The 23,978-nt window shown below is 46.2% G+C and overlaps 1 protein-coding gene across 1 annotated transcript in view; it reads left to right on the top strand.

Annotated features, from left to right (window-relative positions):
- Positions 1–23,978, top strand: part of ADAP1 (ArfGAP with dual PH domains 1) — a 57,155-nt gene that overhangs the window by 4,656 nt on the left and 28,521 nt on the right. Inside the window, exons 2-4 of the mRNA XM_082772753.1 lie at positions 5,509–5,639; positions 7,432–7,523; positions 17,028–17,110. Coding sequence (XP_082628879.1) covers positions 5,509–5,639; positions 7,432–7,523; positions 17,028–17,110 — 306 coding nt within the window. The remainder of the gene's footprint in view (positions 1–5,508; positions 5,640–7,431; positions 7,524–17,027; positions 17,111–23,978) is intronic.

The following is a 23,978-nucleotide window of genomic DNA, read 5'->3' as shown; positions in this document are numbered from 1 at the left end:
TTCTCCTGGTGTTTAGCAAATCAGCAGCAGCCGAGTGGCAAGCAGAAAGGGCTTCGCTTGCATTGACTGCACTAAAACCCCAGTGATTACATCTTCCCTTATAGGACACAAGTTACCTTTTTTGTGCAGGGTGAAACGAGGTTTTGCCTACCTGCATGGGTTCTCTTTTCCCTTTGGTGAGTCTTTATCACCTCAAACAGGGGAAGGAGGTCAGAAATACGTGTGGAAGCTCCATCCCAGTAACAGACTGGCTCCATCTCAGCTGGTGTAGCTGGGATGCAGCCCCACAGCTTATGGCCCAAGGCACCATTCGCGTGCTGCAGCCAGTGGTGTGAGCTAGAGGATGAGTTTCTGGGGCGCTGCAGTGCGTTGGCCACGTTCTTGCGGATGTTTGTCTTGGTCAGTGCTGGTGCAATAACTGGCTTCAGACAAAAAGTGGAGAGGGGACATGTGGGTGAATTTTGTGAGTCAGTTCTTGTTCTTGCCTCATGGTTATTTTGGGCCTATTACTTCTCTACTTCATGTGGCTTTTACTCAGGTTGATGGCATTTAGGGCTTTTCAAACTGGAACCTTGTTTTTATAGCCAGGGTACTGGAAAGTTTGATTGAAAAAAATATATGCCACTGCCATCCCACCTCCTGTCTTCTCTACTCTCCTTTTGGTTTGCATAAATTATCTTATCTTGGTTCTCGTTTATTATTTTGGGGGTTCAGCCCTAGTTTTTTCCTCTGTGGGTCATTCTTACACTTAGTAACGTTGAATTGAAGCTGCAGAGTTCATTTGCTGTATGCTGGTTTTTCCTGGGGCTTGTGGTGGCCCCAGGAGGCTGGTTGGGGAAGTTAATTTCTGAATTTAGCTGCGTTGCCCAAGTGTTTCAGTTTTGCTTTGGATGCTTCTCTAATCTCTGCCTGTGCCTTCCCTTTCAGATGAACAAGATATAAAAATGTCACCCCAATGTCCTTATTGTGACTTTAGTTTAGCTTTATCTATTTATTGTTTTTAAATGAAGTTGTATCACGTTTTTATTTTTAAAGTCATTATAATGGATTTACAAGTGACCAAAAATCTCTACCGCTTTGTGCAGCGAAAGCTTTCTAGAGCAAGCATTGGTCATTCTGGAGCAATGATGCTGAGGGATAAGAGACTTTCTGCACTTAAAAGACTTCATTTGGTTTAATGTTCCCTTTGCTCCTTGTTAGTCTTTATTCCTTTTGGCTTGGCATAATGGAATAAAGTCATTTGTGTGGAACTTAGGAATGCCAGAGAGTTTTCATTAGGCTTCGCTGCTGTTTGCTTGACACTCTGGAGGCTTAGAAAAAATCATCTTTTTTGGGTAGGGCCCAAGCGGTGACTAGTGCACCAAAATGGCAATATATCATAATCTGGAAGAGTGAGGAGTGCGTGGCAGTGGCTGCATTTTCTGGATCAAAACAAAAAAAGTGGCTTAAATAAAGTTACTGAAATCCCCGGGTGTCCAGGGTGCTCCAGCCATCGAGGTGTCTAGCAGCAAGATGATCTTCAGGTGGCTGCAAAGACTCCACTGCTCACACTACATCTGCTGATGGTCACTGCTCTGCAGAAGCATCTCTCCACTGGCCATGCTGCAGGGAAAGTCAGTTCCCTTAACCTAAAAGGTGCCAACAGTTTTTCCCCCAAACTTCCTTTCCCAGTTGTATAAAGACATGGATTTAGTCAGATGCTTGATAAAATGTTGTCTCAGAGTCTACTTAAAAGCCACTTTTAAGGGTTGAAGCCTGCAAATATTCAAAAGTTAGAGATCTCTGTCATTATCTGCCATGAGCTGAGGGTTTTTTTCATGTCCTTTGTGCTGGAGAGCAGAAGCAAAGACAGACGGGCAGTGATGTGCTTTGGGGAAGGCTGTAGCTGCTGCGTGCTTTACAAAGGACTTTAAAGAAGCATCCCTGCAGACCTGGGCACGCACCCTGGCCAGCTGCCTGGGGCTCTACCATCAGCTTCTGCAGATCTGTGGGTGCAGTGGCTTTGTAGCTGGATTTCTCTGAAAACTGTGTCACAAGCACGCGGGACAGGCTGTGGGGCATGAGTGCGAGGGGGAAGTGGCCTTGGCAGAGACCTCCGGAAGATGGAGAAAAGGGAATCCTCCAGCCTCCTTCCTGCCTTGGGGGCAGCACAGTGATGCAGAGTCACAGGGATGCACCAGCCTGGGGGCTTGTGTGAGCCATAATCCCCTGGCTTCTTCAGACAGCTAGAAATTTGCTAAGAAATTATTTTACCAGTGACACTCTGGAGAGATTTCCCTTGGTAGACCAGTTGATTTGGGGACTTCACTACTTAGTGTTTTTTGTTTTTTTCAAGGGGTCTAACTTAATACCGGAGGCTTTTCAAAGCAGGCCACAAACAGCCAAGTGTGTACAACTCTTACATCTCCCCCACCCCACATCCCCTTGCTGCGTGATTTTTGGATTGAAGAGTTATATTTGGATTGAAGAGTTATATATTGTTACAGCACATAGAACAACAAACAGGAAGTTGCTATTAGTGTACAGCAGCAGCACAAACTGCCCGGTGTCAGGTTCGGTAAGTGCAGTTAAATGTGCAGCTCTTCTGTGGTGCTTCCCTATGTGCACTGTTTGTGATGCTGCCGTTTGGTGGAAACGGAGCTCGGTAAGAGAAGAAATGTTGTAAGAAAGGTGACCAGGAGGAAGGTGTGGTTTTATCGAATGAGCTGAGATTATCCCTTCTAAGAGTTGGGTCTTGACACCGCTGGTCCTGTGGTCTCCGTCTGTTTTCTGAACATGCATATGTGCTCCTGTGTATAGCCCAGCTCTTGCTTTCTTAATTAAACACAGCTTGATATTGCGTGGATATAAGTTCAAGATTCTGGCCTAAAGAAAATACTGTTGGTATTAGGAAAATGCTGCACAGCCCCATTTGTGGATGAAACTCACTGCTTAAGGTGCTGTTTGGCCATGTTGAGAAGACATGGCTTGGGTACAAGTTGGCTCAGCGTCCTTCAGACCTGACATCACCTCTGTCTGAGCCCAGGGATATTTTTACAGGGTGTTCCTTCACCCAAACAGATTCTCACGCCCTGTCTTGAGGAATATGTGATGTCTCCTAGTCCCGTAGCACACATCAGTGCAGGTGGTGGAGGGCTTACTTCTTTGAGAGGACTTGGAAACATGAAGCTGCAGACAGTATAAAGAAATCTACCTACGTGCCGAAGATAAAACTGTTAACGTAAAACAAGTGTTGAAGCTCCTGATTAAATCCCACAGAAGCCAATGCATGCTTTGATACACGTTTCCCTCAGACAGGTGCTGCTGCAATCAGATATCAGTGCTCTGGGAAGGCTTGAAGTGTGATTATTGTGTAGCAGCGTGGCTGAGCACATGGTGCTGCTGACGGTGTTAGCTCCTGACTCACAGACTTGGCTACTGCCACCTCCTCTTCCTCACTGCTGCTGTCATTTGCTGCTCCGTGGTCACCCCATCCCACAGACCCTCTCGCCATCCCTCATGCCTGATCCCTCTCTGCTGCTATCAGACCTTTCCCATGGCCATTTTGACCCTCTCCGCTTGCTGCAGCATGACTTCAGCAGGCTTTGGGTAGGACTATGTTTGAAGATAGACCTATAACTCATGGCTAGAGATGGGGACATTGTGATGAGCTCCATGTGCTCCTTTTTTTGCCTATTTCTTTGTTTCTTCTTACAACTGAACCAGCTTTTGGGTTTGTAAAGCAGCTCCTGGACTGCCATGGGACAGTGGTGCAGCAGTGTATAAGATTCTTGTTGCAACCCTGTAATTCTGTAACTGGCAGCAACCTTTGTAATTGGGGTGGATGTCTGCTGAGTGCTTCTTTTGTGATGTGAAGGAGAGTCAGCCCCAGGTGAGCATCCAGGGATCTGGGCCGATGGCACACAGCACCCTCTGCCCTCGCTGCTATTGCTGGATGCTGGTAGCACTTGGTTCCTGCTGCTGTATGCTGAGGTTGACTTGCACGGTTTTTTATTTGCCATGCTTCAGCTGTAGTGTTTGGAGTCTTGCACGAGGATGGGAGGCCACATGAAATACTAAAAAGCACCTTTATATCTGGCCACTAGTCCCCTGTGATGTGGCTGCTGGCTCTGTGGGACTTGCAGCAACTTGGGAATTTGGTCTCCTCTCCAGGGTGGACACCCAGCTGCGTCCTGTGGGGCTGCTCACTTAGCTCATGATTTTATAGCTAAACATGACCAGGGAACTGGATTTGTCCCCTCCGTGGTGTGCTGGGGTCTGGTGGCTGTCCCCACAGGCAGGGGCTGCCCACTCAGGAGAGCTGTGGTGCCCCGTGCCACCCCAATCCCTGTCCCTGCTGCACTGACACGGCCAGGCCGTACCCATGTGTGAAGAGAACGTGCATCCCCCTGCTGTTATACATAACTGCTGCTCCGTGAGGAACAAATGTTCAGCGAATTACTGTGGGGAAATAAACAACTGCTGGTGGTTTGTGAGGCAGCAAGGCCTGCCCTCGTTGCTCGGGGGCGGCCTAGGCCTGGGCGGCCCCCAGGCCCCTGCTGCTGTGGGGAGGCTGAGGCGAGCGGCCCGCGCTGGGAGCAGATCTCCACAGGGAGGAGGCGGAGGAGCCAACAGCGGTTGTGTGATGGATTTGTGGCTCGCTTGGCGACTTGTCAGGGAGCTTTTTCTTCTGGGGTGCAGCTGGAGTGGCAGGCGCTGACATTTGCCGGTCGGGGTTCAGACAAAGAGGCCTGTATTGGCCTTATTGGTGCTGAGGGACGACGCTGGATGCGTCCTGCCCTCCGCCGCTTCATGTCTACGTTTTGGGCACTGCCTCTGGAGGCTGGCAGCAGCTCTCCTGAGGAGGAATTTGGAGACGAGGGACGTGTGTTTCAAGTGCTTTGTGTGAGACGTCAGCTCAGGGCTGTAAACAGCTCAGAGAAAGCACAGAGCCGCCACCAGCAGCCTTTTTCCATTAAGGCGAGGGCTGGAAACCCTCCTGGCTCAGAGGCCTTTTCTGCTGTGCAGCCACGACTGTGGGAGGAAAGTCTGTATGCTGCATTTCCACTGTAAAAAAAAAAAAAAAACAATAAATAAAGTAAGAACTGTCAAAGCAGAGAAGCAGTATAAGGGTTTCACTAAGCTGCTTGTTTTATAGGGCAGTTTTGGTCCACACAGGCCTTGTTGGGTGGGATTTGCTGGTGAAGGGAGACATTTTGTTCTTCGTGTGAGTGTGGATTGACTTTTGGGGTTCTCGGGCACATGCAGTTGTGTGTGTATTGGGTTTCTGTGAATAACTGCTGCTCCTGAGGTTGCAGTTCTGTTAATTATTAGTGTAACTGGTATAACTGTTAATTTAAACTAACATAGACCTTCTCCTTGTATGTTTATTTGATGCCTTTAGAATTGGAACTCGGCCCTGGTGACTCCTGACCTCCCCTGCCATCCCCTGTCCTGACCACCTCTCCTGCCTCCTGTGCTGAATTTAATAGACCAGCCAAGTGCAATTTTCTTTCTGTTTTTTTTCAGATCCAGACTGGGCGTCCCATAGCCTAGGGATCTTCATTTGTTTGAATTGTTCAGGAATCCATCGCAACATTCCACAAGTCAGCAAAGTGAAGTCTGTCCGTCTGGATGACTGGGATGATGCTCAAGTGGAGGTACGTGCATCTCGGGCTTGAAATGCCAGTGAGCTTGGGTCGTTGTTTTACATCACTGATCTAAATGCCACCTACCCTCTGGCTTCCTCACCAGCAAAACTGTAAAACCAAGTCCTCTCTAAAGATACTACAGCAAATGTGATCCCAGGAAACTAAATTCCAAAATGCGGGAATGAGATCTGTGGTGCTATACTTATGAGATCTGGTTGAAAAATTGAATAACCATTTCATGAAGAAATTGGGAGGATTTCCCTTACCCCTATAAAATATCATTAAAACAGTGTGTGTAGAAATTATTAATTCTAAATGGACCCTCTTCATTTTCTCACGTTACCTCCATCTGTAGTCTAGCATCCCTGCCCAGCTCAGCTGTTTCTGACTCTCTTCCACTTAGCACTGAAAGCTATTAAACACAGTGTCCTGAAGAATTGAACCCCTGCAACATAAATTCTCTGTATTTATACAACACACCTGAATAGATTTGGATGATGCTGCTAAAACCAACCAGGAAACCTATATGCTTTGACTGTCGTTATCTTTAAAGGCATAGAGAATGCTAACACTCATTGATTTTTATCTTATTTTGTAGATTTGAGGTTTTTCTGAAAGCCACAGCTCTCAGTCATGTGTTTTGTGAGGAAAATAGGCTTTTGTTTTGCATGGGCTTTCCCTTCCCTGATTTTTTTTTTTTTTTGAGTAGGCTGCATATGTAAACTCAAGGTCCTCCAAAACATGAAAGTAATAAAAAAAAAAAAAAAAAAAAAAAAAGCTTAGAAATAAATAATAAAATAAAAGCTTAGCTGCTTGTTCTGCTTATGTGCTTGGCATTTGATACAAGGCAAAACATATTTAGCATGGGCTGCATGGGAGGGGATGTTTTTCTTAGGCTTGTAAAGTGACTTTCATTAAATAAAATCTATGAATAGGAAAAGATGTGGTTTTGTTTGCAGTGTGTTCAGCTAGCCATTTTTATAAAAAAAAAAAAAAAGGAGGAAATGAGGGCTGTCAGGGCAGATAATTTTATTTATTTTTTTTAATATACTTCAAGCTCCTTTTTGAGGTTGTTGGCATGGCTTTGCAAAAATAAAATTATCCTTTTCCAAGCGATGTGTTCCTCACCAAAGCAAACAGCATAGGTCATGTTGTCAGGTTATTGCCTTGCTGGAGCCATCTCTGGGAGCCATCACATTCCTGTGCCTGCAGGTGGGACATGCCACCGTGTGCTGCCTTCTGCTGTCATGGGGATCAGTGGGAATTGTGCATGTGTGACTGGGATGCGCACCCACCCTCAGCACTTTATTAAGCAGATGCCCTCAGGGAGTGGGGTGTGATAATTTTCAGGGCAGTCTCTGCCCAGTAGGGTGGCCTGGCTCCTAGGAGGGACAGCAGCCCAAATGATTGAAATGATCTGATGGGATTTCCTATCCTACAACATGTCTGTAGCAAAAAAAACCCACCCTGATAGTATTAAGTAGACTGCTGTGGGATAGTGAGCACCGACAGTTTTAGCTCCTTTTTCACCTCTGTGCCCTGTCTCTGAAATGCCAGGCTGGATCAGAGATGTAATATCTGTATAGCCAGAGTGTCGACGGGTCTCCAGGGCTAATTTCTGAGGCTTGGTTTGCAGGCACAGCCTTTACAGCATCCCTTCTGCACACAGAGAAGCCTTTTAATAAATGAACACAGGCCCCATCCCACTTAGTTTATTACTCTGTAGAAACAAAGGAGGACGAGAGGAAATAGCATTAAAAATTTCTTAATTTTTTTCTTTTTTTTCTCTTCTCTTTTACAGTTTATGGCCGCAAATGGAAACAATGTAGCAAAAGCAAAATATGAATCAAAAATGCCACCATTTTATTACAAGCCAACATTTCTTGACTGTCAGTAAGTAAATACCTTTGCTGGTAAACAACATTTATTTGTTTGTGCAGCTGCAGCCTCCGTAATGTTTTAGTTTTAGCATGATACATTTTTTTCCGCTGCAGAGAGGAGTTTCATTTATAGAAGGCCCTGAAAATCTTTGTTCTTCTGAGCGCATATGGTAGAGTTTATACCACGCGTGGGATCTTATTTAATAAGTCCGGTTGAGACGATGCAGAGAAGTCAATAGTTTGTCTGTTCCCCAGACTCTCCCAGGTTCCTAAGGCTACAAAAATGCCAATTTCTACCCATTGATTTCTGCCTTTTCAAATAGCCCTCCTACATCAAAACATAGCTCGCTTATCTGATATATGAGAGGCTAGGTTACTTGTAATACAAAAATGCTGGGTTTTAGTGCCAAAATGGAGGATTTGCTTTTTTTCTCCCTCTTTTTTTTCCTCTTGACATGACAAATAATCTCCTCCACGAGGACAAGGAAAAAGATATTGTATCCCTTACCGTGTAGCGTAAACCGCCCTTGTAAGCTGGGGCAGGCTTTACAGACCATGGCAGCTGAGCAGACAGAATGTGCTGTACTGGCCAGAGAGCAAGGAGAGGATGAACGGGTGGTGTTTGTTCCACGGGATTGTTTTCTAGGGCCTGATCCTACCGTGTACCAAGGGAGTTTAAAATGTTTGTGAAAACGGTCTTCGCAGAACCTTCTCTGGAGGGCTTAATTTCCAGAGCCAGTATTTTAGTATGAGCAAGCTGGGGAGTAGTAGCCCTGAGATTGCTGCTTGAACTGCTGTCAGCAGTGGACAGGAGGTTTTGTTCAGCACCGTGTTATGGAAATGCCCGGTCTGCATGTGAGGCTCTGAAATGCATTCAGACGTGAAGAGGTGCCTAAAATTGAAATATTGGAAGCATTTGTTAAGACTCTCCCTGTGAGATGCGAGCCTGTGAGTAGGAAGGCTCTGCTATGTTCCCCGAGTCTGAAATCACACCAAAGGGTTTCACAAGCATCTTCATTCATTTTCAGGGTGACTTTATATTCTCAATCCTATATTTGTCTTCCTACATCATGCAAAAAGCCTTTGTGGAGAAGAAAGAAGAGGGCTCCCGTTGTCCCTGTGTTGTATATTGGTGGTGCATCCATTACCCACAATTCAACAATGCCCAAATGCAAAATCTGGGAAGACCCAGGTGTGAACAGCACTACCTGGCCTTACAATAAAAGAAATCATTCATTTGTGCACAGTTGGCAGGTCTCAGTTTTGATCTTAAAATGTCTTCTGGCAACAAATTCCGCGGTGCCTGCAACTGCAGGACTGATTTGAGGGTTGGCCAAGCCACTGTGTGTTGTGGAGAAGCGTGCTCTGAGCGTGGTGTGGTTCTCTTGCCAGGATTATTTTTCTTAAGAAAAACGTCTCATTGCCTTACCTCTCCTCTTGCTCCAACACCTGTGCTTTGTGGGAGAGAGCCCAAGGAGGAGCTGCCAGGAAGGAGCTCCCAGCCAGAGCGGTCCCGCAGTCTCTGTGGTGTGTAGTGTTCATCCTGGGGAGCAGACAATGCAAATTCAGCTCAGCGTGGCAGCACCATTGTTTATTTTTTTCTCTATTTTGGAAGAAAAAATAGCTTCAGCAAAAGTGACTTCTCTTTCTTTTTTTAACTCTGCCTCTCCCAAGAAGGAGAAAGGAAAGGGCCCACGTTTGTTTGACCGTGTGGGGAGGTTGGGACCTTTCTGTTCCTACCTTGAATGGATGCTCCTGGGTCCTGACTTGAGGAGGGTGGGGGAAGATGGTTCACCACTAGAATAAGTGGGGTTTCTTGGGGATTCAGAAGTGCTTGTGTGTGTGAGGACCTGAAAGGTCAGGGCTGTGACTTTGTAAGGGCTCGTGATGGAAAAAAGATGCCTCAAACTGGGTAGCTGGAGGAGATGGAGGGGACTTGCCTTGTGACAGTTAAGGACAAGACCTGCCTTCTGCCTGTCTGTGCTCAGGTGACAGGATTGCTGCTCTTCTGCCCAGCACTGGCCTCCCCACCCAGCTGGGGGGGATGAGAAGACCCGTCCTGACCAGGCTGCCTGCTTTCCTACAGGCTCTGGCATGCCATTGACCCACCCAGCTCCGTGCACAAAAGCCTGCCTCTGGCTCCCCAGGGCAGATGTATCCCATTGCTGCAGGGCCTGGTGGCCACAAGTTTCTTATAATGCCTGTCTCAACGTCCCCGTGGGGGCTGTGGTGACCCTTTCAGATGCTTCTAGCATCCTTGCCAATCCTGTGCATCCACTGCTTCATGATCTTGCTGCGTAAATAGATTGCACTTCCTAAGATGGTGCACCAACAAAAGGAAAATTGCTGCTTGTTTCTCTCGTTTGCTTCTCCTTGGAGTTGGGTTTAAACCAAAAATCTACAGTCTCTTGGCAGAGCATTATTCATGCTTGTTTCCCTTGTCTTCGTAGTGTCTCCTTGATGTAAAGAAGAAAAAGTGTGCTACAAGCTCAGTGTGTTACCCGAATGGCAGGAGGAGTTGCTAGCTATGCCAGCAGCAGCTGTGACCTGGATGCTGTCCTTGATAACCAGACAGCTCATGAAGTGCTGCAGTCCTGAGAGGATCCAGTACCACATTTGTGTCGCTGAGATCCAAAATCCCAGCAGTTGGTTGTGCTGTTTTGAAACTTGCTTGTACGTGGGTTATTAAGGATGGTCTTCATGTAGTTGTTGTGCTTCTCCTAGCAGTGACAGCGCTGAGGGAGTTTGTCTCCATGCGTCTCAAAGCAATCAGCAAGCTGTAGATTTAGAGGGAGATGCACCCCACTGCCTTTACTGGATGCTGTGGGCGTTGGGCAGTGCTGGAGGTCAGCACATCTCGGAGGCAGCTGTGCCCTCCTGCACTGGAGGGCAGCTACTGAACAGTAAAGAGCCAGAAATGGCAGAGGCTCCTGCCCAACTGCTCCTAGCTGACTGCAGCTCCTGATGCTAAACTCAGGGGTACGACCAGATTTTAACCTCCTTCAACTGACAAGCTGCAAAATAACTGCACTGAGCATAATGGGAGTGAAATAAGCATGCAACCCATACCGAAGGGTTTTTGTTCCATCTCACGTCTCGGTTAAATTCAATTAGGTGATGCGTGCCAACCCCAGCTGCTGTCGTGTCCTTTTGGGGCCATCCGACCTGTGCTGCGTGTTGTGAGGTGGCTGTGAACTGCGCCCAGCTCCCCTCGCAGCGGTCAGGCTGCAAGCACGCGGAAGCTGGCCCTGCTGCTCAGCCAGCTTTCAGACCACAAGCGTTTTTATCCCTTCTGCTGCTGGGCTGGCAGAAATGTCTGTGGCTCGTTCTGAGCTCACTTAGTTTGGCTTCCTTTGATAATGCAGCATGGGCTTTGCTTCTGCTTTATTTTTCTTTCATCCTGTGGTGGTGTTGCGCTCCGGGGAGCGGTGGCTGAGCTCCAACCACAGCCCCATAAAAGCAGTCTCCGAGATCACGTTGACCCTGCTGGGGCAGCTGCTCAATCTGCAGCCCTTCCCGGATGCCTGGTAGAGATGTATGTGGCCAGGCTTATAACCTGTGAATTATAAGGGGGTTACGTTTTTTTTTTGTTTGTTTCTTTATTTAAAGCTTTTCATTTTGCTCTTAGGAGGATGAGGCAAGGCTAGTCCTCCTGTAAGTTGCTGCTTCTGGGACGGTTTGTCTGCTCTGTGCTTGTAACTTGCAGATATTTTGCATAGGGACAATTTTCAGCCTGCGTGCCCGAGTTTCAGAGCTGAGCCTGAAGCTCTGCTTGTGTGGGTGCTCTCTGCAACATGGATGTGATCCCTCGCAGCAGCAGGTCCTGTTCACACACTGTGCTGCTATGCAAGCAGCTGTGGGTACATCGTGTGTTGGGGATGTTTTGAGGGCAATGTGCAAGGTTGTATTTTTCTTTCTCTGGTCAGAGGCTCCCTCTGCCTTTCAGTAGATAAATACTAGCAAAGATCAGGGGAGCTCTGCTTCGTAAAGGAGTGTACATTTAGCTATCTCCCTGCCTTGCTGCATCCCCGTCACTGCAGCAGCGTGAGCTGTTCCCAGCTCACAGCGCTGGGTGGCATGGCCATGGCTAACACCTCCAGCCACCACTAGCAGCACGCTGTTGTGTGCCGACCTGCGTTCTGCAGCATCTGGAGGTTTTGGTGCTTCTAATTACAACACCCCATGTTGGATGGCTGCGGTGGCTGGGCATGCTTTGTGGAAGCTGCTCTCAAACTCGGCGCATCAGGATGCTGACATCTGAGCCATAATAAGGACAGGCTGTTCACTCCTTTTAGTCTTTTCTTTGGGAATCCCTCTGCCTTGGTTGCTTGAAGAATTGCGAAGCTCAAAACGAGGGAAGAAGTGCTCTGGAGCTAGCTTGTCCTTTTTTCTTCTTGCCTGTGATGTTGCTTCGTTCCTTGGAAATTACGTGGTGTTTGCCTGCTGCATCTGGCTTCTGCATCCTCCGGAAATCCCATTGTGGCTTTCTGGCTCTGTCAGAAACTTGGCAGTGGTTACAGAAGTGGAGGGATGCTCTGGAATTGCCCAGAGAAATTTTACCAGCTGTGCACAGGAAGAAAAAAAAACAACACAGACCAAACAACAAAAAATCCATTCTGCCCTCTCCTTTCATCTTCCATCTGCCAACAGCTTGGCCCATGCAGTGGGAGCAGTGAGCAGAGCAGCCAAGTTTTGTAAATCTGGGGAGTCCCTGAGGCTGAAAAGAATACCAGACCCTGTTCCTGCACCAGCACAGCACTGACCCAGAGTGTTGGGTGAGGAACTTAAACCACAAAATCTCTCCTTGGATGGTCATGAGTGATCTTGTTCCAGCTCTGTGCGCTGGCAGCAGATTGAGAGCTGTACCAGTAGCAATTCCTGGGGTGGATACAGTGCAAGCACAGGGTAAAAGTGAAGGAAAAAGGCCTTCTTCAGCCATATGCTTGACAGAAAACTCTTAGAAGATGAAGAGAGAAGCTCCTACTGGGCTTTTGCAATGCTGGAAGTACGTTCATGTCCCTGCCCAATACTTAACAGTGGTTCATGTCGCTTTGTTGCTTGATTCAGTAACACAGAGCATCATACGTTTGGTCTTCATGCAAAACACTTAAATGTACTGACTGTACAGTGCGCTTAAGTGCCTTGGTAGGAAAAATGGGGCAGTATGGGTTGTGCTGGGTAGTTGCCTCATCTGGAATGAGGTGAGGCATCAGTCAGAGAGAGGATGTATCCCAGTAAGGCTTAAGCATTAAGGTTGAGCATTTTGCTCCAGCTCCTACTTATTAGTCAGATTCTTCAGATCTTATATCCATGGCTTTCAACAGTGCCTTGATGTCTTGGGTATAAAGCTCTTGTGGTATTGCAACACAGCCTATCAACGACAGACTGCTCATCAGTTCCCGAGTGCTGGAGCCTCCTGTGATGGCTTGAATCACGCTCAACTCCCCTTGCGCTGGTAAGGCTCAGAAGTAGTGAAAACTCTCTTCTTGCTGCATAGGAGAAGGTGTTGGAGCAGGATGTGAAGCTGGAAGGGCTTTTAGTCTACACTGCAGTGGCTGCCCTTGCCACTGTATGAGCAAAAATTTGGACTCAGAGTTAAAATTTCATTAAAACTGAGTTTTGACAGAAACTTGGCATAGCTGTGCCCACAGAATTGCATCTGAAAAAGCATTTTTAATTTTTTCCTGGACAAACCTCTGACAAGCTCCAGATGCTTGGGTTTCGGAAAAGCTCCATTTGGGTTTCGGAAAAGACGGTCCTGGATGACGTTCCTTAGTCTTTGTCTGGTTTGGTGGCTCACAAGGATGTCACCAGGAGACTGATGCTTGCTCTTCAATGGATTTTGGGCCACTTACAGCTCTGGCTGGGGCTTCTTTACTGGCCTATGTGTCCAAAAAGCTCAGCAGCCCCTGTGGTGGGTGCACCATAGAGCATCCTAGGAAAGCCAGCCCTGCTGAAGGTCTTGTTTAACGATAAATTGAAGACTGTAGACTTGGCTGACCAGCACTCCTGTGCGGAGCACAGTGAGGCCATGCAGCCACAATTTGATAACAACCATTGGAACACAAGCACAGCTTTTCCTGTGCTGTTTTGTGCTCTGCAACAAAGGCTTTGAGTATGTGGGACCAAGATAAAGCTGCTCCACTGACTTCTTTTAAATTGTTTCTTGCTGATCCTTTGACAGGGGCCACGTGCTTTCGTGTGGGTGGCCAGGCAAGCCAACAAGTACCTACGATGAGATTTGGAGGTGTTGGTGTTGGCAATGCATTGTTGGCCTCCAGATCCGCAGCCTCCTTGGTGCCACGCAGTCCTGCTCCATTCAGTGGGCAGCTGCTATTCTGTTGGAAACGTAGTCTTTCCTTATTTTTTTTTCCTTTGCTCCCAGGTTTTTATCCTGATAATTACAAAGAGCTTTGTTTTAATTGCCAAAACCATGACACATTCCCTGTAAGCAGCAGCCTGCCAGACTTTAGGTGGGCTGTTAAAGCTTTTGGACTTGATCCTGAAAGCTGTGCGTCTCCGCAGTTCAGGAATGATGGTTATATTTTTCTAACAAACACAAACTGCCTATTTGCTGCACATCCCATCACCAGAAATGTAATAAAATAACATAAGGCTACTGCTGCAATCAGTTCTGGTCACAGAGTGTTGGAATCAAAGGGGGCTTTGGATGTAGTGTCGTGTATTAGGCATGTGATATCTGCCCTGGGTTATTTACAAACAAATTAACCTCAAGAAAAATACACTTCAACTAAAACAGAGAACTCTGTCAGCAGCAAACGTCTAAAGGCCCCCCAAAGGCATACTTAAAATAAAATGGAGATCAGTTCTGAAGTCTAATGGAAACAGTAGAGGGACTATATGGCTTAGGGACCTTTGGCTTGGCCCTGAACTCTGATTGCTTTCAGATCCTGTAGATACTGAGACAAATTCCTGTTTAGATTCACGCAAGGACTGCCAGTGACACTAGGGTTTAACTCCAGACTCAAAAGCTTTTTTATTTTTTATTTTTTGTGGCAGCATTGCCTCCAGTCAATGGTACTGAGTATGGTCAAGTCCCTGCTCAGCCTCTCAGTCCATAGGGAGATGCTGGACTCCTCGCCATCCTCCTTGGGTCTTTGTTTCAGTTTCTTTTGCTAGAGCTGTTCTGCTTTCTATAAATAACATCTGGAGCAGAAGCTGCAGCTGCTGGCCTTGCATCTGGTTGTCCTAACTGCGGGCTGCTCTTGGTGCATCTTGATTTTCGGGAAATCGTTGCTGAAAGAACCCGAGTTTGTGATTATGAGGAAGGAAGAAAGAATGTGTGAGGTGGTGGGAATTTGTGTGAGCTGGGAACACAGCATGACTGGAGTCTTATCTGCCATAGGACTTGCCACTGGAGCCACTTGTGGTCTGGCCCAAGTGCTGGGAGAGGTTACCAAGAGTTTTTTGCAGCTTCTCGGGACATACATTTGGGCTAGGTACTTCACGGCTGATAAATCTGTGCTCTCTTGCACAACAGCTGTGGAGATACTGAACCACTGTCACTGACAGCATCACGGGAAATAAGTCATTGCAGAGCACTGTTCCCTAAGGCGTAAGGACCAGCAGAGTGTATCTGTTGTAGTATTTGCATTATAGAGCAAGAGTGTTTTCCCATTGCTGTGCATGAACCTTATTTAAACATTTGCATTGGAAGGCTGACTTTCAGAGGCTCCGAACAGCTGCAGCTCCTGCTGAACCCACAGAAGTCAGCTGGAGCTGAGGGTGGTGTGAATTCTCTTCCTTATCGTTAAATTCCTAATTGTCTTGTTGAAAAGGTCCAAGTTTGGCTACGGTGACAGCAAGCTGTCTGCAGCAGCCAGGCTGGAAAATTGGACGAACAGAAACAAATTTAAGTACTAATGTTGATTTCTTTTTTTTTGATTAAGTTTCTGTAGCTTTCTTGATGAGCAGCAGAAGTATAGAAACAGGCAGTTAAATTCTTCCTTCTGGGTCAACAACATTCTGTATTTGCAGGCTACTGTGTTGTAGGTATTGGATCAAGAAAGAGCATCCTGCTCAGCCCACAAGAGCAACTTGCACACTTCTATGAACCCCATCTGAACCCCATCTGAAGATCTGGGGATGGGTTATCCTCAGACTAGAGCGTGGCACAGGGTGACAGCAGAAGGGAGATGGGTGTTTGCCTTTCGAGTTCACAGTCAAACTTGCAGATGTGTGTAGCAACTAAAGATTGGTCCTGAAAACAGGAACAGAAGGGGGAAAGGCAGATTCTCAGTGCATTATTTCTGCTACAGCAGAGGCTCACAGTTGAGTTTTGGATGCAGCAAAGCTGTGGTGCTCCCTGAGGCTTGTGGGAGAAGGGCAGGGAGATGAAACAATGGGTGGGATAAAATAGATGTGATTATTTCCTCCTTTACTTCCAGGAAACCTATTACAGCCATGGTTCTGTTTGAATAATATCTTGCAAATGTGATCTATTTGTTTGCTGTAGCCCCTAGATGAATTTTCACAAGCACTAGTAGTATGCTTATCTGCTTTGAACATTTCTGGAATGTGTCTTGCTGGGAAGGTAGTGTTAAATTTGTGCGGTCAGCAAAAAAAAATAAGAAAAAAAAAAGAGATGGTTAAAGCATATCAACAGTTTTCGTTAGCGGGGTGTTGATGTGTTGAAGTGTGATGGGTTTTACAGAACACGCCTGATGCCGGGGGATCTTTCACTGTCATCAGTGTAGGCCACTTCTAAATGTCTGCTGTGAAGCTGGGATGACACATGCCATTATTTCCATGTGTTTCTGCCTGCTTGGGCTATTTAAGGTTCCCTTGCAATTAACAAAGCACAGTTAGAGCTGTTTGAAGCTATCGCTATCTTATTCTAGATTTAAACTACTTACGTCCTTCATTAATTCCAGTACTCACCCTAAAATAAAATAACAAAATGTATTTATAATGTCTGGGTTGTTTATTCCTTTCTGGAAGTCTTGGTATCATTTTCAGCATGAAGGACAGAAGACTAGACATAATAGACATGTTTTCCACCATGTGTCATAGATTTCTTTCTTAGGGTAAGCAGTCCAGGCTCTAAGTTTGAATGTACCAAGTCTGGGTTTTCATATCAACAGTTTTAGGGCAAAGATTTATTTGTCTTTTATGTTTATTGCTTTTTTGTTGTTTTGCTTTGTGTTGGTTTTTTTTTTTTTTTTTTTTTTTTTTTTCATTAAACAATCCCATTTACTAAAGAATCCAGTCTGAGGAGCTTATGTTTAAAATTGTTCATATACTGTTGGAATTATGTGCAGAGGCTGATTGGGTGGGTGGAAATGGGCTATTTTACTAAATCTGTAGATCTTAGTAAATTTCCAATAAAATAAAACAATTGATTTGCTCTCTTAACACAATGGAAGAAGCCCTTGGGTGTGTTAATTTAATTTTTGGAAGACTTTTAAATCACAGTAATATTTTGATTTCAGAGTTAATGATTATGGATTCTTCTTTAGTTTATCTTGGACCATGTCTACTTCTTTCTTTTTTCCAGACTGCTGCGGGAACAGTGGATCAGAGCCAAATATGAAAGGAAAGAATTCATTCACAGTGAGAAGCAGGAGCCTTATTCTGCAGGTAGTGAAAGAAACTTTTGGCAGATAAATTTTTTGATGTTCGGCACCTTCCATTTTTCTTGTCTCTGTTTATATTTTCTTTATATTGATTATTGCTTGTATGTCACTAAAGAGGAAGAGAAAGCATGATCTTTTGGACAAGATTTGTCCTGGTGTTCCGTGTATTTGAGTGGGAATATTGGGAATGTCAGTGCCTGATGGAAAGTAATGAGTTATCAGGAGTCTTTCTGTTGACTCATGATCAGTAAAGTACCAGCGAATTTGTTTCTGATAGCTGGAGACATAAATGCACATTAAAATGGAGGTAAGGGTGTTTGTCTTATGGAGGTGACTTTTGCTGTGAAAAGATGAAATCAGATTAACGACAGTCTGGTTAATGGTCAGTAAGGGCTAGGTTCAGAGAATAAGTCAGTTTTCTTAAAGAAGGGCAGAGTTTAAGGAGGAGGTGCAGGGCTTGGCCAGGTTTGTTGTGCAGCTGCACCAGCATAAGGACTGGCACAAAAGTACATGAAATTAACCGGATACTTTTTTGCTATATGTAAGTGGCCTTTAATTTATTGTGCATATTAAGGAGCTGACACCGGCTATGTGCATGCGTGACTCCGGGATAATTTTATTACCAAGAACCATGTTGCAGATGAAAGGTTAAAATTTTATTTTCATTCTGCTTTTCAAGACTAATAACAAGCAGGTAGCTCCAGCAGTTTGCTGCTATTAAAACTTCAATTAAAATCTGATCTCATATAGTCTCAATTTATGTTTACAGTCTTTCTGCTCTGCTTTTTTCTATGTATGAAACCTGCACATAATGTGCGTGCATGTGTGTGTGTGTAATCCATATTCATGTATAGTACACTGCACATTTTATTTTAGGTTTTCCAAACAGTCTGCTGGAGTTGGACGTGTTATATTAATGATAAATAGTTGATTTCCTAGACAGATTTGGAATTTATCTGCCAATATGTGTATAATGTTCACCCAGGAATAATGTTGCCATTTCATACCGTGCAGCTTTTAAATATAAAAGCCCAGATTCAACGGGGTACTTCAGGCAACCTCGTCGTTTTAAGCACAATTACTCCTTGTGACTCCAAGAAGAGGGTGTACCTGGTTAGAAAGAAGTATTTGTTCCAGTGTTGTTCAGGCAGAAGGGCAGTGTGTTCTGACCTTTCTGAAAAATACTGTAGGAAGAGCTCGAACAGAAGTTTATTTTAGCAATGTATTTTGTAGCTGCTTTTCAGTAATGCTGTTGCATAATATTTAACTGCATGGTGAAGGGGTAGGGTTTTCTCTCCTCTTTGAAGTTCAAACACCATTAACTGCAGAACATAAAAGAGAACATGGCAAGCCATTTTAAATGAACAGCACTTGTGGGAGAAGGAGAGGAAAGGAAGGCAGGTTGATGGGCACCTTGTAGGTTGTGTACCATTTTTTTGGTTTTATGTATTTTCTCTGAGAATTGTATCACCATCAAAATCCAGCATAGGAGCTGTGTAAATTACCTGGGCGATGCTAACCAGGATGTCATCTGTTCATTCTTCTGAACAAAGCAGGGAGGTGGGGACCAAACTTCCAGCACCGACTTATCCTTTCTGTTTCACCATAACAGCTCCCGAGATCTGGTTGCAAACCTGTGCTTCAGCCTGTGCCAAACCATGCTGCTTCTGCTGGACAGCGTGACGATGTTGGGGACACTGTTTTCAGTTCTCTGGCTGTTACACTGGGATCAGTTGTTTCCCAGGGCTGTGGCTTGTGTTGTGTATTGGTGCTGGATCACCAGGTTGCCAAGCTGGTGTGAATCAGTGCCATCAATGAGCTGGTCTGAGCTATGCCATCCAAGGCAGGCTGGAGTTTGGCACTTGCAGAAGAAGCTCAGCCACATTACTCGTCCCTGCTCTGCCCTTATCACTGCTTGCAGGGGTCGGTCCAGCTTAGCAGCCTTGAGGATGCACCCTGTGTGGAGCAATGCTCGTGACCTGCTCGTGCTGGGTTCAGCGCTGCTGGGGGCTGCAGAGCATCTGGGCAATTGCTTTCCATTCATGACCTCCTGAATGGGGATGCACTAGGGTGGGACTGATACAAGGAGGCCTTCTTGCCCACCCCCCACGCAGTTTGTGTCCCATTTAAATTTATGTATGTCTCTCTTTCTCTCCAGCGTTGCCTTAGACCGTTTTTTCTCACCATTCTGAATTCCCCAGAGGGGTGTTAGATTACCAGTTTCTAAGCATGAAACATTTTGTTGCTAATAGAGATGTCGGTATCCATTTTCTGTTGTTTCTTGGAAGATTTAATTCCATTTTACAATCCCAAGGGCAGTTTTGCATTCTGATATTTGCTCAACAATTGCATAAAAATAAGAAAATGCTATCTTTGAGCAGTTTTGAGTAGCATCCTTTTCCAGGCAGCCTGGTGAAACCCGAGTCAGAAATTCAGAGTTCTCGCTTTCAGAAAATCCTTTGGGGAGAGACTGCCTGGAGCCTGTAGATGCCAAGCAGAAGCTATCGCAGCTGAACTGACAGCCCTTGGAGAAATGAGTCTCAGGACAGGAGTGTCAGATGTGCAGGTCAGCGCTGAGATAGTCACGTAGGGGAGCCTGGCAGGGGGATGCGGCAGACTCGTTGGCTGCTGGTGAGAAGTATAAACAAGAGACACGAGTGTGGGATGCAGAGGCAATGGCTGGGTCTTACCCAGCTGCTCCAAAAGGCTTTGCATAGCCCCCTGACCGATGGGAAACTGCCCTCTGTGATGGGAAGCAATGTAAGGTAGCAGAAATGGAGTTGGGAAACGGATGTATCTCGTGTGAACAGAAATCCCTGGTGTGGGCAATGCTGGGTGTTCAAGCAGGACCTCAAACCTCACCCCAGGGAGGAGCCCTGGCTGCAGATCCACAGTCTTCAGATATCCCCTCTCTGGGGCACGCTGTTACACCTGCAGTCGTGGCCATTTTCCCTCGGTACAAGATTCCTTATAGGAACTTCCACAGAAATTTTAGGGAGTTTCTTGCTCCCACAGGAAGCCTTTGGGCTTTAGCCCATGCGCCACTGACAGCTGCAGCTTCCAGCTCCTGTGCCGTGGGATAGTTCTTCAAACTCTGATGGTTTCATTCCTCTGAATGAGCCGTCATTAATGAATATGTTAGCACCATTGATTTTAGTGCAAGGAGTCAGTTTGAGTTCGGGTAGTGCAGGAAGATTAGTAAAACAGTGATTAAATGCTTCGGTGATCCACTATCGATTCTTAGATACACCCTTTTATACGTTTGAGCTCTTAATTCGACTGCAGTATTAAAGCTAAATAATCTGATCATCCTAGACAGACTTCATGAGGCAAAACATTATTTACACCCCGGTAATCCTGATTAATGCCATGGTTGTGTTCCTCGTGCTACTGATGCTTTTGTTGCACAGTGGCATAGAATAATACCGATTTTAAGACCCCCACATTAATGCATTTGAGGGTTGTTTTATCCCTTCTGATAAATGAACTGACTCAATTACTGTCAGTCTCCAGCTAATTGTCCCCTCTCGAGGAGTTTAATGGGGCGCAGGCACCGACTTCTGGAAGTGAAGGGTGGTATTAATTGCTGTCAAGTTCCAATCTGGAACTTGAGGCAGTTGAAAGGTTTGTGTGATTGTCCTTTAAAAGCTTGGATGTCTTCCCCTGCTGTTGACTGGCAGCAGTTACGGCAATGCCTTCCAAATGTTGTGCTGAAAATTAGTTCGTTTGGGTGTTTTTGATTACTCTTTATCAAATGGATTTATTTTAGCCAAGGAAGGTGTGGAGGGAGCAGAAGAGTGTTTTCAGAGCTGGAGCATTATAATAATATAAATTGGTAAAGGTGCAGCTGCTCTCATGTATCTCAGGCCACAGACAAGCGAAGGGGATGTGCATGTGGCCAAGAGAAAGCAAAAGGGAGGCGTCAGCTCCTGTAAGCCTGCCTTTGGCTTCTGATGGACCCATCTCACTACCACCAAGGTGCAGGGAGATCTTTGGATTCTTCGCGTTAACATTAGCAAATGAAACTGCTTTACCTGGTGTTAAATCTCTTAATGCTTGTCAGGAAGATATGGTGTAACTTTACAGTTCGGATCGTGACAGCGCTTACCCATGGGCTGAGCATGGGAAGCGCAGTCAGAGCTAATGGGCAACGAACAGAGATGTCTGTGTAAGAGGAGGTGGCACCTTTTTCCTGGGTACACTGACTGTGTCTGCCTGTTATCTGGTGCTCATTGTGGGTGAGCCCTGGGTGCTCATGCAGTCCGTGCAGACAAAGCTCACCACAACAGAGGTCCCACCTTTTTTGACTAATATCTGCACAATTGATGGTAGGCAAATAGGATGCATCTGAAAAGTATTCTACAAATAAATCAGTGTGAAACCGACTGAGTTCCCTTCTGCCATTGCTTTACTGCTCCTTGTCATTGGGAAGAATGTTTTTCCCCTCTCTCTTTGCCTCCTACACCATCTTTCCAACTGTAGTTTCCATGCAGGACCCAGCACTGGGATGTTCTGCTGGAGGGGATGTGAGAACTGGCAGTCGGTAGCTGTTGGAAGATGTAAAGGTTTGAAATGACCCTCGCCTGGATGGGGAGGCGAATCCTGTCTCGTGATGCAATGAGCTGGCCCGGTGCCAAAGCTTTTCTTCGAGCTCCAGCTGGTTGCTGCTTGGTGGGTGCATTTTGTCTCAGCATTGCTGGGAGGGGGAGATGCTGCAGATTCCCCAGGGTGCTGCTGTGTGGAAGACACCGAGCTGCAGAGAGCAAGCAGCTCGTCTCAGGTGTCTCTCAGGCAGGGTACGTTACAGCAAACTGGAAGGCGGTAGGAATTCTGCTTCCTAAAACCAAATTGATTGTACAGAGTTCAAACAAGGCAATCCTGAACCTACGCGTGGTGTTCCCCTGGCCTTGCTACAGCCACACACATCCGAGCAGACTGTTCTCTGCTGGTCTGCTCCCTGAGCTGATCCCCTTGTTCCCAGCAAGGATGCAGTTAGCACTTTCCTCCTTCCAAAGCCAGTTGTGAAACTCTCTGGTCTGCGGAGATTGGGGCGCTCTCAGAGAGCCAGAGGAGCACCATGGATACAAGGAACAACAAGGGATTGGGTTTTGGCTTAAATACTACCAACTATAGTAGTGGCCAAGGCCATATGAATAATCTTTTGACCAAATACTTGATGTTATTTACACTGAAGCAAAGGCAGGGGCATCTCTATGGAGGGAGAGAGAGATCCTGACTCACTGCTCTTCTTAAAGAGTCCAAGCCCAGGAGAGCAAAGGCTCACCAGTGAGGTGCAGACATACAAGACGTTAAGAGATTATTTATGCCATGTATTGTTATTTAATAGGGTCACTGAGATGGTTCAACAGTGATTTACAGGCACTCAGACCAGGGTGGAGGTGCTTTCCAGCACAGTGTGAACAGATGGCGAGCACGGGGTGAACTTCGTGCAAGCAACAGCTTCACCAGACACAGCTTGCTGCAACTTTGCTGCAAATGCTGCTTTCTTGTATTTTCTATAAATAGGCCGGCATGTCCTAGTGCTGTTAATTTATCAGGTCGTGGAAGAGCAGTCAATAAAGGGAGAAGATTCGCAGATCAAACATGCTGCTACCAAATCTGCATGCCAAAACCATTCCGTTTTAATGGGACAGGGGATCTGCAGTCCTCCCATCCTCACAGCACATACTGCTGGGGATCTTTCACGTTGAGACATTTCGCAAAGGTGTTCGGGATGGGAATGTATCCTTTGCAAGGAGGGAGGATGTAAATGCCAGCAAGCATCATTGCTTTCATTCTTCAGTCATGGGAGGCTGCAGCTCCTCAGCTGATGCAAATTGTCCTAGGTCCCATAAAAATGGTGAAGGAATTGAGATTTACACAGGCTGAAGATTTAAACCCTGCCCTTTGGGATGGAAGTCGGAAAAGGCCTTGATTGTTTGATTGGTGGTTGTATGTCCGAGGGTGGCGGCCTCTTGCTCCACAGCGTGAGATAATACAGTGGCGCTGCAGCCTTAGACGGCTTTAGCCTCTGTTGGTTTCTATTCCTTGTATTTGCAGCGTGGACTAGATCTCGTTGCCATTACTGAGGGCTGAGAAGGGCGAGCTCTGCACAGGTAGCTCTGAAGGGGGGCATTTGGCTGAAGGTGTCCGTTCGCTTGCCCTGTGTTCTCTCAACACCCTAGAGATGACTTTGCTTATGTGTTAGTTTGTATTTGTCTGCAAATAGGGTAGCAAAGTAAATTATGAGACGTGAAACAACACCCTAAAATCGTAAAATCTGTGCACTTTCTATTCCATGTGGCTCTTGCATAACACGGGAAACGATCTGAATTAATTTTTCCCTGCACTTGCACAGTTGGAAGGCTGCGAAGGACGAGAGCAAACACACGGGATGTGAATATGTTCCTTCTCACTGCAAGGAAGATACCCGTATTAGTTCAGCCTGACCTGCAGTGATGTAATGCGGTTTATTTTGGGCGTGATCAGACAAAGCAGTGAGCACTGTTGCAGTTTAAACCCAATTATTTTAAGTGACAGACCTCATCCTCTGCTGTCACTTTCCTGTTTCGGTGAGCGAGCCTGCAGTGACACAGCGATGCCGTGCTTCAGCCCGGTGTTTTTCTCAGCCTCAGAAGCAAGCAGAGCACAGAAATAAAGCACCAGCTAGAGGGCTGCTGATGCAGTTTAAGATGTTAATGCACGCAGTCCTTAAGGAAATGCTTGTGCAGGAGGGAGCTGGATGTGCTGCGTGAACCGGCACCATCCCCTTGGCTTGGCCAGCACGCCCAGTAGGACCCGATGGTGGAGGTGATGGGAGTGAGGTGGAGGTGACGCAGCTTTTCACAGCTGCAGCAAAGGAAAGGTGGTTG

Source organism: Aythya marila (genome assembly GCF_965140915.1).
Source record: "Aythya marila genome assembly, chromosome: 15".
NCBI lineage: Eukaryota > Metazoa > Chordata > Aves > Anseriformes > Anatidae > Aythya > Aythya marila.
This window is presented reverse-complemented; position numbering and strand designations above follow the sequence as displayed.